The sequence below is a fragment of the Dermochelys coriacea genome, chromosome 4, assembly GCF_009764565.3.
Source record: "Dermochelys coriacea isolate rDerCor1 chromosome 4, rDerCor1.pri.v4, whole genome shotgun sequence".
Taxonomy (NCBI): Eukaryota; Metazoa; Chordata; order Testudines; family Dermochelyidae; genus Dermochelys; species Dermochelys coriacea.
In genome coordinates, this window is record NC_050071.1 from 2,735,914 (window position 1) to 2,752,906 (window position 16,993).

Below are 16,993 nucleotides of genomic sequence, written 5' to 3' on the forward strand. Positions count from 1 at the left end.
CCAGAGTGGCAACCCTTTGGGAATGTTGCATTATTTAGGTATTTATGTGACTTCCTGTGAGATACATACAGAGAAGAGCGTTAGGAGGGGCTGAACTGGGCCAGCGTGTGAGGACTCAGCGAGTCAATACTTTCCCCTGGAGGCTGTGTCTCAAGTTCCAGAGTTTTCACTTAAAAAGAAATCAGGCCTCCAGTGCTTATGGCTGTGAAGAACATTTCTCAAATGTGAACCACGTGTAAACTGGAGCTGTGATATGTAACTAAGGCCTGGTCTATAGTACGTGCTTAGCTCAACACAAGGCAGTTTACATTGACCTAGTTGTGCACGTGTTGACACTCAAATTGGTCTCCCACCAATGAAAGCATCCCATTACGCTGACATAGTAACACCTCAGCCCAAGCAGGGGAGACCCACGATCAATGTGCTTAAGTCAACGCAATGCAAAGATAGACTCTGCATTAGTTACATTGACCCTAACTGTCTTCCAGCAGCCCTCCCGCAATGCTCCACACTGACCACGCTGGTTACCATTGTGAAATTCATTGTACAGGGGTCATGGAGACCGGAAGCCCCTTCCCTATAAAGCCTGGCGAATTTTTGAAATTCTTTTTTCTCATTGCCTGGCTTGGTGAGCACACTTAGCAGCTCTCCACTGTTGAGTGGAGCTCCCCAACTGACCATGCCAAGTGCACACTCCAGCCTGGAACAGACAGGAGATATTGGATCTCGTGGGCTGATGGGGAGAACAGGCTGCGCAGACACAGCTCCAATCCAGCCATAGAAACGTGGACATCTACGAGAAGATTGCTTGGGGGAAGCAGGAGAAGGGGCACGACAGGGACAGCAGCAGTACCATGTGAAAGCAGGCCAGTGAGGCCAACAGTCAATGTGGGGCTGAGCCGCAGACCTATCACTTTTACAAAGAGCTACATGCTATCCTGTGAGACCCCACCACCACCCCCTACAGCACTGTGGCTATCTCTGAGGACCCCGAGCCACAGGTCCCTGCTGTGAACAGCGAGGAAGAGGAGTATGGGGTCAGGTGACCGGTGGGATCCACCTGCGCAGAGAGCCAGGACCTGTTTTTGACTTCGCTGCTATCCAGCCAGTTCCACCACTGGAGCACAGGTGAGCCTGATGCAGGGGAAGGCACCTCAGGTAGGTGCGTAGATAACTTTTCCATTACAGGGATGGCATCCCCAAAATGGCAGGACGCAACTGTTGACTTTTCATTACTTTACTCATGCTAGAAGAGGGTGTGGCACAACCAAGAGAGGTAGAGTTTCTACCTGCTTTTCATTCCCCTCGTTAGGCCAAGGGGGCCAAGTGGAGCAGTCTGTTTATGTGCACCGGCATGTCTCGTGAATCCTCCATCGAGATCTCGATGAAACTTTCATGGAGGTGTCTGCAATTCCCTGCTGAAGGTTTTTAGAGAAGGCAGCCTTATTTCTTCCGCCGCGGTGGAACACTTTCCCATGCCAGTCAGTGATAATTTCAGCAGGCAACATTGAAGCGCACAGGTTAGCAGCATATGGACCCTGGTGGTTTCGGGATCCTAGCAGCAGCTTTGCTCTCTCTGCCTTTGTTACACTCACGAGTGAGAGATGTAGGAAATGGTGCCAGTGCCCAGTGCCATTGCCCTATGCTAAGAGAATCATGCCAGTGAGCAATTCCCTCCGCATTTCCCCAACCCCAGTGGGCCATACTCACCAGGGATGGTGCTGCGAGTGGTGCCGTGCACAAGCAATCCCAATCCCAAGTGAGAATGTAGAGCTTACAATGTTAGGGGAGCAGGGGAAGTGAGTTCAGCAGCGGTAGTTTCGCTCTCTGTAGTGAATGTGCTGACAATGTACCGCTGTGTGTTGCATCTTCAGCTGCTGCCACTGTGGCCTTCAGGGTCTCCCCCCACACCCACAGAACACCTAAGCCAGATAAGGAGGAGAAAGAGGAGGACTCGGGATGACACGTTCAATGAGACCATGCAAGCCAGCGCTGCATCAGACCACGAGCACAGGGCCTGGAGGATGAACACTGCGGACAGCCTGGAGAAGGAAAGAGTGGAGAGGAGACAGGCCCAGGAGTCCCAGCCGGAAAAAGGGAAGGAGAGGCACCAGGACATAATGGAGCTTCTCAGACAGCAAACACAGATGCTGCAGACTCTGCTGGACCTGCAGATTCAACAAGCCCAGGCTCGCCTCCCTCTGCAGCCCACTGTGAACTCAATAGCAGGACCTTCCCATTAACCTCCCCCCAACATTCCACATGGCATCGGGGTCACTGCACTACCCCTACCACTCCACCCTGGGGGACACTGAAGACAATCGCAGTGTCACAGACCCAGGCCTGTGAAAGCCACCGTTGGTGTACGTGTAGCTGAAAGGGATGTGCATGTTCTTTCCCCTTCATAAGTTCTGTGCTCTTAATTTATCACGTTTTTATTAGGTTTTTAAAGTATTTGTTTTAAAATTCCATGGGAGTGGGGTTGTACTGAATTCTGTTACAGAATAAAATTATTTTGAACATAATTATTTCACAATATATGCAGCTGAATGCTCAGCAATTCTGAAACCTATCAATTTCCTGTTACTGCATAATGTCACACAACTCTGATTCAGTCACAATTAAAATTCATAGGTACACTGACAATGTTACAGCAATCACCACAGGATTCCTACTAGGCCACAGGAGCACACCACCACTCACTACTCTGGCTCACTATTAAAATGGTCTTTCAAAAGCTCATTGAACTGCATAGCTTCATGTTGAGCACTTTTAATAGCCCTTGTAGCCGGCTGTTCAAACTCAGCAGACAGCCTCTCCACCTCCACCATCCACCCCAGGAAAAACGTTTCCCTCTTTGCTTCACATACATCATGCAGGACACAGCAGGCAGCTATAACCATTGGGGTATTTTTCTCACTGAGATCCAATCGTGTGAGTAAACACCACCAGCTGCCCTTCAATCAATCATTCCGTCATTCTGCACCTGCCGAGCAGGGAGTTGAACCATTCCTTGGTGCTGTCAAGGTGGCCAGTGTACAGCTTCATTGGCCAGGGCAGTAAGGGGGAGGCTGGGTCGCCCAGGATCACGAGTGGTATTTCAACATTCCTTGTGGTAATCCATCTACCAGGAAAAAGTCCCTGCTTGTAGTTTTCTAAACAGTCCTGTGTTTTTAAAGATACAAGTGTAATGCATCTTCCCTGACCAGCCAACACTGATGTCAGTGAAGCATCCCCAGTGATCCACCAATGCTTCCATAAACATAGAAAAGTAGCCCTTTCTGATGATGTACTCAGTGGCAACGTGGGCTTGTGCCAAAATGGGTACATGCGTGTTGTCTATCGCCCCACTTCAATTCAGGAACCTCACTGCTGCAAATCCATCAACCATGTCCTGTGCATTGCCTAGAGTCACAGTCCTGCATAGCAGGAGGTGAATAACGGCCCTGCATGCTTGCATCATAACAACCCTCAGCATGCATTTCCCGACACCAAATTATTCCCGAGTGACCAGTAGCGATCTGGTGTTGCAAGTTTCTGCAAGTTTCCGCAGTGCAATCACTACTTGCTTCTCCACTGTCAGTGCAGCTTTCATTTTGGTGTTCCTGCGACGGAGGACTGGGATGAGCTCAGTGCACAGATCCAGAAATCTGGCCTCGTGCATCCAAAAGTTTGCAGCTACTGCTCTTCATCCCAACCCTGTATTACAAGGCGATACTACCAGCTCGTGCTTGTTTCTTGGTCCGAGAATCAGTGTCCCACTATCTGAAGCCACTGAGAACACCACCACCAACCTCGAATTGGTTCTCTGTGTGTCCCACAGCAATCTGTCCTCCATGAAACCGTCATGCTCCATATTCATTCGTTTTTTCTTGAGGCTCTGCAAATATTTCAGGATCTTGAGCCCAATGCTTGCAATGCTCGTGACAATAGTGCAGAAGTAGAGCGAGACTAGATAAGAAACGACTCCTCCGTTATGCTATTTGTATAGTTTTCACACATAAAAATACTGTTGTGGCTGTGCACTTGATGCAAATTTCACTGAAGTCATCCATCAGGCTTTGAAGACAGCACAAAAGCCTCATGTCCACAATGCGCACTAACAGCTTGCATGATGCACTTTAGAAGTTACAGAAGCACAAGCACAACCCACCTAAATCCTGTACCTGAAAAAAATTCTCTCTCACACACACACACACACACACACCCCCTTAGTCTGGAAGCTCCAATCTTCTAAGACCCAGATCCTGCAAATTCCTAGCCACACATGTAACTCTAGTCATGCAAGCAGTGTGACTGGCTCCCGTGGGACTCATTTTGGTGAATTTATCTATGTGCAAAATCATTTTTGCAATCTGTTTTCGCAGGACTGGGGCCTATAAGGATAAACATATAATGGAAATACCAGTGTAACAGCACAAACAGCAACACTATAAATAGAACTTTCATGCTAGAGTGCTTCCACTTGAAAGTAAGTACTTAGTTCAAAGAGAGATGCAACTCTCCAATCCCTCTGCACGCAGAACCCCCCTCAAAGCCAATGGGAGCTCTGCATGTGGTGAGTTCTGAATTCATTCTCATTTCTTTGCAAAAATGCTTTAGAAAGAGGATGGGCAAATTCTATACCTTATTAATAGTGATGATGTTATTTGCAATGACAGCAATCAATCCCACGTCTGTCGGCCTGCAGACAACAAATGAGAATGAAAGGCACAGCTATTAGACAGCAGCCTTGTCACATGTGGAAGGAAGAGAGCTTGTTTGAATGAAGCACTTACTTTAATTTGATGATTTGATTGTAAAGCTGGAGAGCATCCTCTGTACGTCCCTGTAGTTGCATGATATAGGCCATCTGACCATGAATAATGGCCAGCTCAGCCTCAGTGTCTTCCTCAGTCACATCCTGAAGGAAAATCCAGACAAAACAAAATGAAGCCTCCCCCTCGTGTGCTCCCTGGCTTCAGCATTTTGCAGAGGACCTGTTCCTTTTTCAGTCGATCTTGGGCAAAACCATCAGTCACAATCCCCACCACTAGAAGAGCATATCTTCAAAAGACATCATTACACACATTCACACCGTAAACCAGAAAATAGGGGCAAAAGGCAGAGCTACTTTTAACAACAGAAATTACCCTCCCAACCCACATGTGTGCGGTCTGCTTGTACCCTACAGACATGTCAAAGTGTGCTGGATATGAATCACAAATTGTGGTCCTGATTCACACAGCCTCAACACCTCTGCAGTGGGCGTACCCACCCCATCCCTCTAATGTGGTAGGAATACACCCACATTGCATTGATTAAGGGACTGCAGAACGGGCAAGGCAGGAGACAATCAGGCCCCAAGAATTTAAATTTTAGCAACGGCAGAAGGATAGCTCACACCTCAGGAGTGGTATTGGGAACATAAATTTAGGCAGATTGGTGACTCTTGCTGGCTATGATATTGCATAGCAATTTAATAAGTGATCACATGGCTAATCCCTGGGGCACTGCTTTGAAATGCTTTGGTGTAAAAGGCACATTATTCAGAGTAACAGCAACAACTTACAGAGTCTTCCGAAAGTGACTGGCGACACAGATCTAGAGAAAATCATTTGAAAGACAAATTTAGAAAGGGTTAATTTTTACCCAGAGGAAAGCACAGAACAGGATGATGACAGGAATGTTTGTTTATATCACGTGCCCATTGTGGATAATAAGTGAGGCTTCTACAAAGTTTCACAAGCACTTTTTACGCAAGAAAGTAAGGAAATGACTGGGTGCATGTGGGAAAGAGATACGGTCTACAGTGACATTTTTAAAAAAGTCAAGAACGCCGGAGACATTGCTCCTCCAGAATTCTTTTTGAGTACTCACGTTTTTTTTACTTATTTCTCTCCTTCCCCAGTTAATTTTCTTTAAAAATACTTTATGATCTTTTATGAAAGAGCTCTCTCCACCATAACTACTTGTTACTCATATGATCTTACCCAGACTTAAAAGACTGATGTAGATTTTGTCACTCTCCTTTGTGCAAATACTGCCTCACTAGGTCCTTCTGGTTTTCATCCCTACTTTTATTCCTTGAGTCTACTCTACTCTCTCACCTACTGCTCAGTAAGCAGTTTTGCAGTGTGATAAAAGCAGTGAAGCTCTGTGTTTTCCTAAAGATTACTGTCTCAGTGCCTGGATTAACTAACAGTAGAAAGAACATGCACTAAGAATGGCCTGCAGCTCGTCTAGCTCCACACAACTGTAACTAAGGTCAAGACTGAACTGTGTTATTTACTACCATGGTATCCAACAATGCACACACCTGAAGGGTTCGCATTATGTTCCACAATCAGATCACAAAAAAGCAAAATTACTAAATAGGAATGTACACAACTAGCACGCCTGATTCCACAGTAACATTATAGATTAGATATTGAACCAAAAAATTATTTTAGAAGTACATTAAGTTTGCAAAGTCAAGCACTCCAAAGTCAGGAAAGGCCAGAATTAAGGTGGCCTGTGCAAGCTTAACTCAGCCCCCTTCCTCATCTGGTTGCACACAGACAGGATCTTCAACAAATTTAGCTGTAAAACTAACAAACCTCTAGTAAGCCTGTGAGAATTGAGATTTTCAGAGACGTATAGCTTGTGATGACAAAAGGCACATCCATGACACCAAGGTAATCCCTTTTCCAAATACTGAGTACTTGCTCTGTCACTTGGGCATGCTAAAACTTCTCAATGAAACTGCTGTAAGCATTGTTTGTTTGGTTTTTAACATGGGCAAACTAAGGTATTGTTTCTTACACCCCTTCTTGGAAATGGCTGAATTGTTTATGCTGAGGTTTTCCAAAAATATCAGGCCTGAGGCAAGCACCTGGCCTGGAAAACTTCTGAATGACTATAGTCTGGCAAAGTTATAAGCAACTGAAAACAGAACCTTACAATGGCAAGTGTTGGGTAGCTTTAAGTATTGATGGCATTGCCAGCTCCACCTATAACATATTTAGTCAGCTTAATAAGAGGACATAAGGGAGTTCAAGCTTTTCAGTTTTGCAGCTGTCGATGTTAAACCTAATCTGAAAGGCCTGTAACCTGGTTCCTCTTCGCTACTATCAACTTTTACTTTAATTGTTTATTCTCCTTCCTACACATCTTATTGAACAGACTAAAATATAACAATAATAAAAATGGTCTTTCTGAATGTGAAAAATCAAAGTTAGTACACTTGATAGGGCAATCCCCAACTCAGAACATTACGGCACTCTACAGTCTTCAGTACACTCATAAAACAACTAAATAGGGCTTTTAAAACTTCTGCTAACGTGAAGAGATTGCACTGTCCAAATTATAAGCAGATACCAAATTGCACTCGAGAATTAAACATCAATTGGGAGGGAAGACTGAGATGTTATATACAGTTTACTATTGTAAAATGACAGCAAAACAATAACCAATGCATAGCTGGAAAGCAAGCTGAGATCTACAAATTGAAAAACTATGGACTACATGGGAATTGTAGATAAGAAAACAGTTTGATCTACAATAGTTAAAAATTACTGATATAATAAAATGTATTTAAGGCATGTTAAGTGCTACAACGTCCCAACCAGTCTTGGCAAACAAGCTATGGAAACTGTAATACAAGAACCCTACGGTTGTCCAATCTCATTTTCAATCCAGAATCAAATCCTTGTTCTCTCTTTAAATGTGTTTACAAAGAATGAGTGACAGAGCGATCTATAACCCCCCCTGTGTTTTTACCTTCTGCTTTCTGTAGGTTTTTCATTGCCTCATTCAGCCTGCCTTGCCCAATCAATGCACATGCAGCATTATAACACAGCTCATAGGTAGCTTCTTGGAGGCCCAGATCTTCCTGACATGGAGTGAAAGGATTGGGTTAAATGCTTGAAAGAAATTAAATACAGCCTAATTTTGGATTAGAACCTAAACAGATTTGTTTAAAGCCACTTTTATAGGATTATTACAGACACAAATCATAGCTTTTCGCAAACATGCCAACTTCTTAGATTAATATACAACAGAAGATTCATTATGAAATCCACATGCAAAGGTGATCTTGAGAGGATATGTGCTGTCTAAAAAGTCACGGCATGAATGGCCTTCCCTTTATGCTGCAGGACAAAGCCAAGGGGGAGTCTGCAATGGAGCTATCCAACTCCTAGCTGTAGAGCAGTCCTGTTCTTAGGAATTAGAGAGAATCAGATTAGACCTCAAGGGAGCTGTCCAGGCTGTTTAAACACAGAGAGAATTGGCAGAAACTGTAGCTCTGGAGAATTTCAAAGACAAGCTGCAGTCTTAAATATTTAAAAACTTATTTAATGTACCTAACCATTGAGCTTTACTCTTGCAATGGCTCTTCCCAGTCACTAGTGAAGATTAGCAATGTTCTACTGGGTTTAAGTAGGCTTTGCAGGACCAGGGGCTTACATCCATTCACATTCAGTGGAATCTTGCTGGTTTTTGCAAGGTCTTGGAGACCCACTGTAAATTACCAGATTGCACAAGTGTGGTAATATGTGCATGAACACTAATGACATATATAGATAGTGCCAATTGCAAAAGGCAATTTTGTTAACTGTAGTTTACATTAAATTATACTTTGCAATGTGTTGGGGTATCCAATAGAAAAGAGACACTGGTAAGCAAGGTGACAGATGACTCATTAGCAATAAATGTCCACATTCCCAAACTAGAAACTTGAAGTACATCATGCACTCATGCATTAAGGGACACCGACTGCATGGATAAACCACAAGAGTGATCTCTGACACTTCCAGAGGTCACTCTGGATGCGCTCCTGTTGGATAGGAGGCCTCCAGTTTGGAGAAACAACCACCACCCTCACTACACACTCAGCAATGAAATCTCTGCTGAGGGGCAGGGAGAGACTACCATTTTCTGTGTGTATTATCTGAGTTCTCTATTTCCTATTAATGATTTAGGTTCTCGAATGCCCTCTTCCTGCCTCTGCCATCTATGAGCCATGCAATTCATCTTCAGAAGTGTTCTAACACAGGCAAGGTTCAGCAGAGAGAGGGTGGAAGGGAGAACAATCTCTCCCACATGTGCACGCATGCACACAAACTCACTGGTTCCACTTTCTCCCATGTGCTCTGCGCTGCAACCACTGCAGAAAGGTTGGTTTTCCTTTCTTCTTCGTAGTCGTCTTGGGAGTTCCGGATGAGATCCCGATACACAGCTAAGCAGTCATCATAGCGCTCCAACCTGTACAACTGAGAAGAGAGACATTGCCCTGCACATCGGCATCCACAACTAGAGACACCCGAACAAGTGCTGTAAAGTCTAATTCAGAATTTACTCGGGAAAATAGAGTCAATTTTGGTCTCTGCCAGCCTCCTCACAGCAGACTTTAATTCTCTAGGGAGCAAATTAAATGACCATCTTTCAAGCATTGTCTACAGCAAATAACTGTTTCTTCCACATGTTGGGATTATTCTAATCAACTATGGAAACAAAAGGAGGAGGAAAAGCCTTTTCTCTTTCTCTTTTCAATCCTGATGCTCCAAGATAGTCCATCCTTGTGTTGCTTCACACACAGCTGCTCCTGATGTCAGAGCTATATGCATGAAGCCTGTGCAGGACTAGATCCTAAACCAAGAGCTCACAGAGTGAAAAGTAAAGCACTCTCCTCGGGACCGCCCACTTCCCTGGCTGATGGAAATCAAGCAAATCACTTCATTCTAGCCCTGGGGAGAAAGAAGGTGGCCAACTGTATGGCTACACAGGCACATTTTGGTTCAGTGGCTTCCAGCAAACTACCCTGCTTTCCGGAACAGAGGAATGTGATTTATTAGAAGCTGAAATGGATGGAAGTGGGGGAAGATTAGTGAGCCAACAAGTGAAAGGGTGGTGCTATCTGACAGTTTGGGAGACCCCGGCTAACTAGAAGAGAGGGTAAAATCCTAGGCCCCACTGAAGTCAGTGGGAGTTTTGTCACTGATTTCACTGGGGTTTTCGCCCAGAATATAACCATTATTAAATCACAGCTGAGGGGGAGAAAAGTTTTTCCACCTTCACAAAGCAGAGGGCTCATGAATGATAGACACAGAGTTTCCAAAGCAGTAATTACCACTTGTCCATGCAGCTCCTTCAGTTTGTCTGTCTGCTGGCTGGCGCTCTGAATGGTCTTCAGGGCATTTTCAATTCTGTTCAATCTGTACTCACAGTACGCCTTCTCAAAGGTGATAGAGTCACTGCGAAAACAAGGCAGAGACTGATGGTGGGCGCATCACCACAGCACTCATTCTACAACATCTGCCTCCTAGGAGAGCCATGAACCCTTACTTGAGCATCCATAATTACTCTTATAAGACTACCATGTTGTTAGAGACAGAACAGCATGTGTTGGCATAAGGCTATTGAATTATTTCTCTACTGAGCATTGACAGTACCTAAAACATGTTTTCTTAGGCCTGGTATACACTGGGGGGGGGGGGAAGGGGCAGGCAAGCTAAGTTGAAAATAGCATAGCTGAAGTCGATGTGCAGATTGCCTGTTTATTTTTTGTATAGCACAATTTTCTAAGGTAGAACGATGAAAAGCTTCACTGAATAAATCAATGAAGGAAGAGAGGATTGGTCACTGCTGCATACAGAAAGGTGTATCCCTTCAACCCAAAAATACAGATATTCAGTTCTTGCAGACAGAGAAAACGTGATGACATGCAACCTCTCCTAAACCATAGGATGCCAAATCTGATGCTAAGCAATGAAAGCTGTTGAGAAACATCACAATTACAAGGGAAAACCAATGGCAAAACTGTTAGGTTGAATCAGACCTAAAAGGGCACCGTTGACACCATATTAAGCAAGCCTTAATATACACTGACTGGGCAGATTTTATTTAAAAGGAGTCCAGTATATATGTCCCCATAGAATTATTGATCAGGCTGAGTGAAAACAAAAGAAGGGACTAACAACTTACTGTGACTATAGCACAGATGCTGTGAGAAAGGTTTGTTCAGGTTTCATTTAAATGTTTTCTGCACTCTATTCTGGGGGAATACAAGGATGGAATAGTAATAAAAAAATTAAAACATGATCCTGGTCACAATAGCCCGAAAGTTAATCAGAATGGATGTATCAACCGTGACAACGAGAACTTTCTTTGCTCTGAAGAATACATAATTTAATGGTTGAGCAAAAAGCTTCAGTTTCATAAGAACATAAAAACAGCCACATTGGGTCAAACCCATGGTCCATCTAGCTCAGTATACTGTCTCCAATAGTGACCAGAGCTTCAGCAGGAGCGTGCAGAACAGGGAAATTGGGAGAAATACACCTGTATTCCACTCCCGGCTTCCATGCACCGTAGCTATAGCCGTATCAGCCCCAGGATATTAGAAGTCTAATATCCTGGAACTGACACGGCTACAACTACACTGCATACAACAACGGAAGTTATTGAAGTTAGCCATCTGAAACAGAAACACCTCAACATGAAGAACAAGGAAGCAAAACTTAACAGCATCCCCAGAGGTCTTGCCATCTATACCCCTCTGACCACTAAATGCATCTCTACTCCTGGCTTCTGGCAGTCAGAAGTTCAGGTCACCTTGAGCATGGGGATGCATCCCTAACCATCCTGGCTAATTCCATTGATGGACCTACCCTCCATGAACTTCTCTAATTTTGAACCCAGTTATACTTTTGGCCATCATAGCATCCCATGACAATGAGTTCCACAGGTTAGGTGTGAGTTGTGTGAAGAAGTATTTCCTTTTGTTTGTTTTCAACCTGCTGCCTATTAATTTCATTGGGTGACCCCTGGCTTTTGTATTGTGGGAAAGGGTAAATGACACTTCTCTATTCACTTTTTCCACACCATTCATGATTTTATAGACCTCTAACATATCCCCACTTAGTCATCTCTTTTCTAAGATGAACATCCCTAATCTTTTAAGTCCCTCCTCATATGGAAGCTGTTCCATACCCTGGATCATCTTTGTTGCCCTTCTGTGAACCTTTTCCAGTTCCACTATATCCTTTTTGAGATGGGGCGCCCAAAACTGGACACAGTATTCAAGGTGTGGATGCACCATGGATTTATATAGTCGCATTATGAGATTTTGTGGCTTATTTTAATCCACTTTGTAATAATTCCTAACATATTGCTAGTTTTTTTCACCACTGTCGCACACTGAGTTTAAGTGTTCAGAGAATCATCCACAATGATTCCAAGAGCCCTTTTTTGAGTGGGAACAGTTAATTTAGATCCCCTCATTATATGTGAGTCTTTGGGATTATTTTTTCCAATGTGCATTACTTATTCTTATCAATGAATTTCATCTGCCATTTTGATGCCCAGTCACCCGGTTTTGTGAGATCCCTTTGTAACTCTTCACAGTTTGCTTTGGACTTATCTATTTTGAATCATTTTGTATCATCTACAAACTTTGCCATCTCACTGTTCACCCCTTTTTCCAGCTCATTAATGAATATATTGAACAACACATGTCCCAGTACAGTTCCTTGGGGTACCCTGCTGTTCACCTCTCTCCATTGTGAAGACTGACCATTTATTCCTACCCTTTGTTTCCTATTTTTTAATCAGTTACTAATCCATGAGAGGACCTTCCCTCTGATCTGATGACAGACTAAGAGCCTTTGGTGAGGGAACTTGTCAAATCAGTGTTACATTAGCTATCGTCCAATCATCTGATACAGAGGTTTGTTTCAGCAATAGGTTATATACTACAGTTAGTAGTTCTGCAATTTCATATCGGAGTTCCTTCAGAACTCTTGAATGAATACCATCTGATCTCGGTGACATATTACCATTTAATTTATAATTCTGTTCTAAAACCTCTTCCAGTGACACATGAATGCAGGACAGAACTTTAGATTTGTTGCCCAAAAAGGATAGTTCTGATGTGCTCACCTTATCACTAAATCAAGAATTGACTCCGTGTTTCTAGGTTCCACGACTAGCTGCTCCAAGAAGCAGCTGTTTATGGAGTCTAGATATTATGTCTCTGCATCATGAGGAAACATTTACTCTGTCAATATGACCATAGTTGAAATCATCTATTATTATTATTGCGCTTTCTGCTTTTGAAATCTCTCTGACTTTCTCAGCATTTCACAATCACTGTCACCTCCTGGTCAGGTGGTCAGAAGTATATTCCTACTGCTAGATGCTTTTTATTCAAATGTGGAATTTCTATCCACAGAGATTCTATGGTACAGTCTTAAAAAAAAAAAAAAAAGATAAAATAAAAAGATTTTTGCTGTATTTGACTCTACTTTTTTTTCACATGTAGTGCCACCCCATCACAACCTACTCTGTATTCCTATATATTTTGTACCCTAGCGCAATGGGTCCCATTGTCGTCATTACACCAAGTTTCCATTATGCCTGTTATATCAATATCCTCATCTATTGACAGGCATTCTAGCTCACTGATCTTAGTATTTAGACTCCTTGCATTTGTATATAAGCACTTATACATTGTCAATATTCAGCTGTTTGCCTTCACGTGTTATTTTTAAATAGGATTCTATTTCATTTGATTGTTTCTCACTAGTTCCTACCTGTACTTTTGCAATTTCTTACCTATCCTCTTTACTGGATAGATTTCTCCCTCATCATTCCTAAGGGATGTCTCTGCCCAAACCGTGTGCTCCTCTGCACCTGTTGGCTATCCCTTAGCCCTTAGTTTAAAAAATCCTCTACAACCCTTTTTTTAATTTATGTGCCAGCAGTCTGGTTCCATTTTGGTTAGGTGGAGCCCATCCTTTCTGTATAGGCCACTCCTTCCCAAAAGGTTCCCCAGTTTCTAATAAAGCCAAACCCATCCTCCCTACACCTTTGTCTCATCTGCACATTGAGACCTTGCAGTTCTGCGTGTGTGCCTGGCCCTGCACGTGAAACATTTCAGAGGATGCTACCATGGAGATCCTGGACTTTAATCTCTTACCTTGCAGCCTAAATTTGGCCTCCGGGACCTCTCTTCTACCTTTTCCTATGTCTTTGGTACCTACATGTACCACAACCACCAATTCCTTCCCAGCACTACCTGTAAGGCTATCTACATGTCTCATGAGATCCACTACCATCACACCTGACAGGTAATTTCCCATGAGGTTCCACCAGTCCTCACAAGTACATACATACATACGCATACACATACACACATTTTTTTACACAGGCTGAATGAAAGTTGCTTTGCTATTTAAGTTATGAGTGTTCAAAGAGGCAAGGAATTAAGGCTAAAGTCTAGATTGTTTTTTTTACATTCACATTAGTGGTTATAAATAAGGAATATGAGAAAATACTTTTAGAGTCTACTCTTGTACTACAACAATAATCAGTTCTACATCCTTTCCCTCCATGCATACTTCTTGCCTTCCCATAGGGAAATACATACATTCTGACAATACATACATTAGTTTTGCTAATAGTGAGTTCTTACATAGCAGTTTTCATCGTAAGCCACTGCACAGACACTAGGCCGCAAACAGCCCTCTGTGGCAGGAAGGTAGGTACGTAACATTTATCACTGCAGTTTCACAGATGGGAAAACAGAGATAAGGAGGGGTATTGGCCCCAGTCTTGGGAACACGTTTGCATATTCTGAACTTCATTCACCTGAGCAGTTCCATTGTCTTCCACAGGAGTGATTATGAGAGTAAGGGCATGTCTACACTACAATCTTAAGTCGACCTGTTAGGTCGACTTACAGCAACCACAGTAATTACCGCGGTGGCTGATGTCCACACTATCCCCCTTCTTAGACCAAGCCTAAAGTTAAGCATGTGAAACACTGAAAACATCAGCAACAGCCATTGCCCACCAGCACCACCCTTCTACCTAGATTAATAGCTTCCTGGAGCTTGTGCTTTTTTCCTTTGCAGGAGCCTCTGGGGCTACCACTCACCTGGTTAACACTTTGGTGTGGGTGTGGATTACGCTGAGGGCTTCCTTGAAGCTTCCATTCTGAATGAGACACACCACTTTGCAGTGAAGGGCAGTCACATCATCCTTGTTGATCTGCAACACTTGGGGAAGCAAAGAGAGCTATCACAATCTCTAACTCCTTTCCTACTTCCCATTAAAATCAGAGTTCATCAAATTAAAATCCAGACAAATCAGAGTTCATCAAATTAAAATCCAAACAATGTCTCAGACCTTGTCTAGACTAGAAAGTTGAACTGCTTTTAACAATCCCAGTGAGGTAGAAGTGGCCAAAAACCCCTGGAGTGGATCACGTATAGTGGTATAAAAGAGATTATACTGGTATAGCTCATTCTGGTTTAGGGAGCAAAAGCTATACCAGTATAAAATACCTTTATACTGGTAAAACTGCCTCCACAGTAGGGTTTATACCAGTATTACATGTAAAAATAAATAAATCACACAATTAATCGCCAGTTCTACTGGTAGAATTTTTTTTTTTTAGGGTAGACCAAGCCGTGATGTCAACTAAGTGTGAAAGTGTCCGAGGGCTAGATAGCACCAGGGTTACTGCACTCGCACGTCACTCTGCAGATCAGAGGTAAAAGCCTGACCAGCAGGTTCTCAAGAACTGGGCATCATCAATTCTGCATTCCCTACTCATGAACAAAAGGGCAAGCACACTGAGAAAAAGCAAAGTAAGTCCAGGTCAACAAGAGGATTAATTTCAGGACCCAGAGGTTTGCTATCAGGGAAAGATGATAGGGAAAAATTTGGAACACGGTTTGTATTTTTGCCACGACGTTAATTGTTGACAGTTAGATCCAATCCTTCCCCCGAAAACATGTCAAAGAGAAAAGTACCTGCTCTTTCCCTATACCACCCTCAGTCTGGTATCTAAAGTGGTGTAGTCTAACAGTCATATGACAACACCTTTCAACCCTGATTGTCCAAACTCCAGTTTGCCATAGGTCAGCTGCTTCCAAAGCTGCATACACAAATCAAGGCTCCTTCCTCCAAAATCGAAATCTCGCAGGGCTGAAGCTCCCTGGGTGCCACCCAACGATCCCAAACTCTGGTTTCACAAAGCTTATGGATGCCTCTACAAGACTTACAAAAATCAGAATTCTAATACATTTATGGAGACAGAGCAAGGTGAATTTAACCCCTAGAAAATGTCAGGCTCTTCAGAAACCTTATCTAGGCCACCTAGTTAAACATAACCAAACTATACTACATCCTAAACACAATCTAACTACATTCTCTGATGCAGGACTAGGGCTTAAATATGCATCCTTCCTCTCTTGCTTCTCCTTCCATCAGTATTTTCCCTTTCTCTTACCCAGGTTAGCCCGATTGCAAACCAATGGATTTATGAAGCCACATCATACTTTAGCAATGGAACTGTTCACATAATATTACTACTCAATAAAATATAGTCTGCATCTTGCTACTGTACTGTAGATGCTTTTATTATTTGTATTACTGTAGAGCCTATAACCCAGGGCCCCACTGTGCTGGGCACTGCAGAAACGCAATAGAGACAAAATCTCTCCTTGGAAGACCTTACAATCTAAGGGTATGTCTTCACTACCCACCAGATCAGAGGGAAGCAATAGATCCAGCGGGGATCAATTTATCGCGTCTAGTCTAGATGTGATAAATAGACCCCTGAGTGCTCTCCCGTCGACTCCTGTACTCCAACGCTGTGAGAGGTGCCGGCAGAGTCAACGAGGGAGCGGCAGCAGTTGACTCACTGCAGTGGAGAAACCACGATAAGTCGATCTAAGTACGTTGACTTCAGATACGTTATTCACGTAGCTGAAGATGCGTAACTTAGATCGAACACCCCCTCCCCCCCAGTGTAAACCAGGGCTAAGTGTAAAGTTACAAAAACAAGTGGCTAAATGAAAAGATGATGGGAGCACTAGGAAAGAATAAAACAAAACCAGTCAGCATGAAAAGCAGTGATCACAGAAAACAGCTGCCCGACCACCAGCATTACCCTCACAGGACATACTGGGGCCCTGATCCTGAAATCAGATCCATGCAGGCAGGCTTCTGAGAATATGAAATG

General features: G+C 43.3%; 1 protein-coding gene across 1 annotated transcript in view; it reads right to left on the reverse strand.

Moving 5' to 3' along the window:
- SRP72 (signal recognition particle 72) overlaps nt 1–16,993 on the reverse strand; it is a 46,409-nt gene that overhangs the window by 24,928 nt on the left and 4,488 nt on the right. Inside the window, exons 2-8 of the mRNA XM_038399239.2 lie at nt 14,900–15,020; nt 10,091–10,214; nt 9,090–9,233; nt 7,741–7,852; nt 5,552–5,583; nt 4,779–4,903; nt 4,627–4,684 (exon numbers count right to left, since the gene is read on the reverse strand). Of these exons, the coding sequence (XP_038255167.1) occupies nt 4,627–4,684; nt 4,779–4,903; nt 5,552–5,583; nt 7,741–7,852; nt 9,090–9,233; nt 10,091–10,214; nt 14,900–15,020 (716 nt within the window). The remainder of the gene's footprint in view (nt 1–4,626; nt 4,685–4,778; nt 4,904–5,551; nt 5,584–7,740; nt 7,853–9,089; nt 9,234–10,090; nt 10,215–14,899; nt 15,021–16,993) is intronic.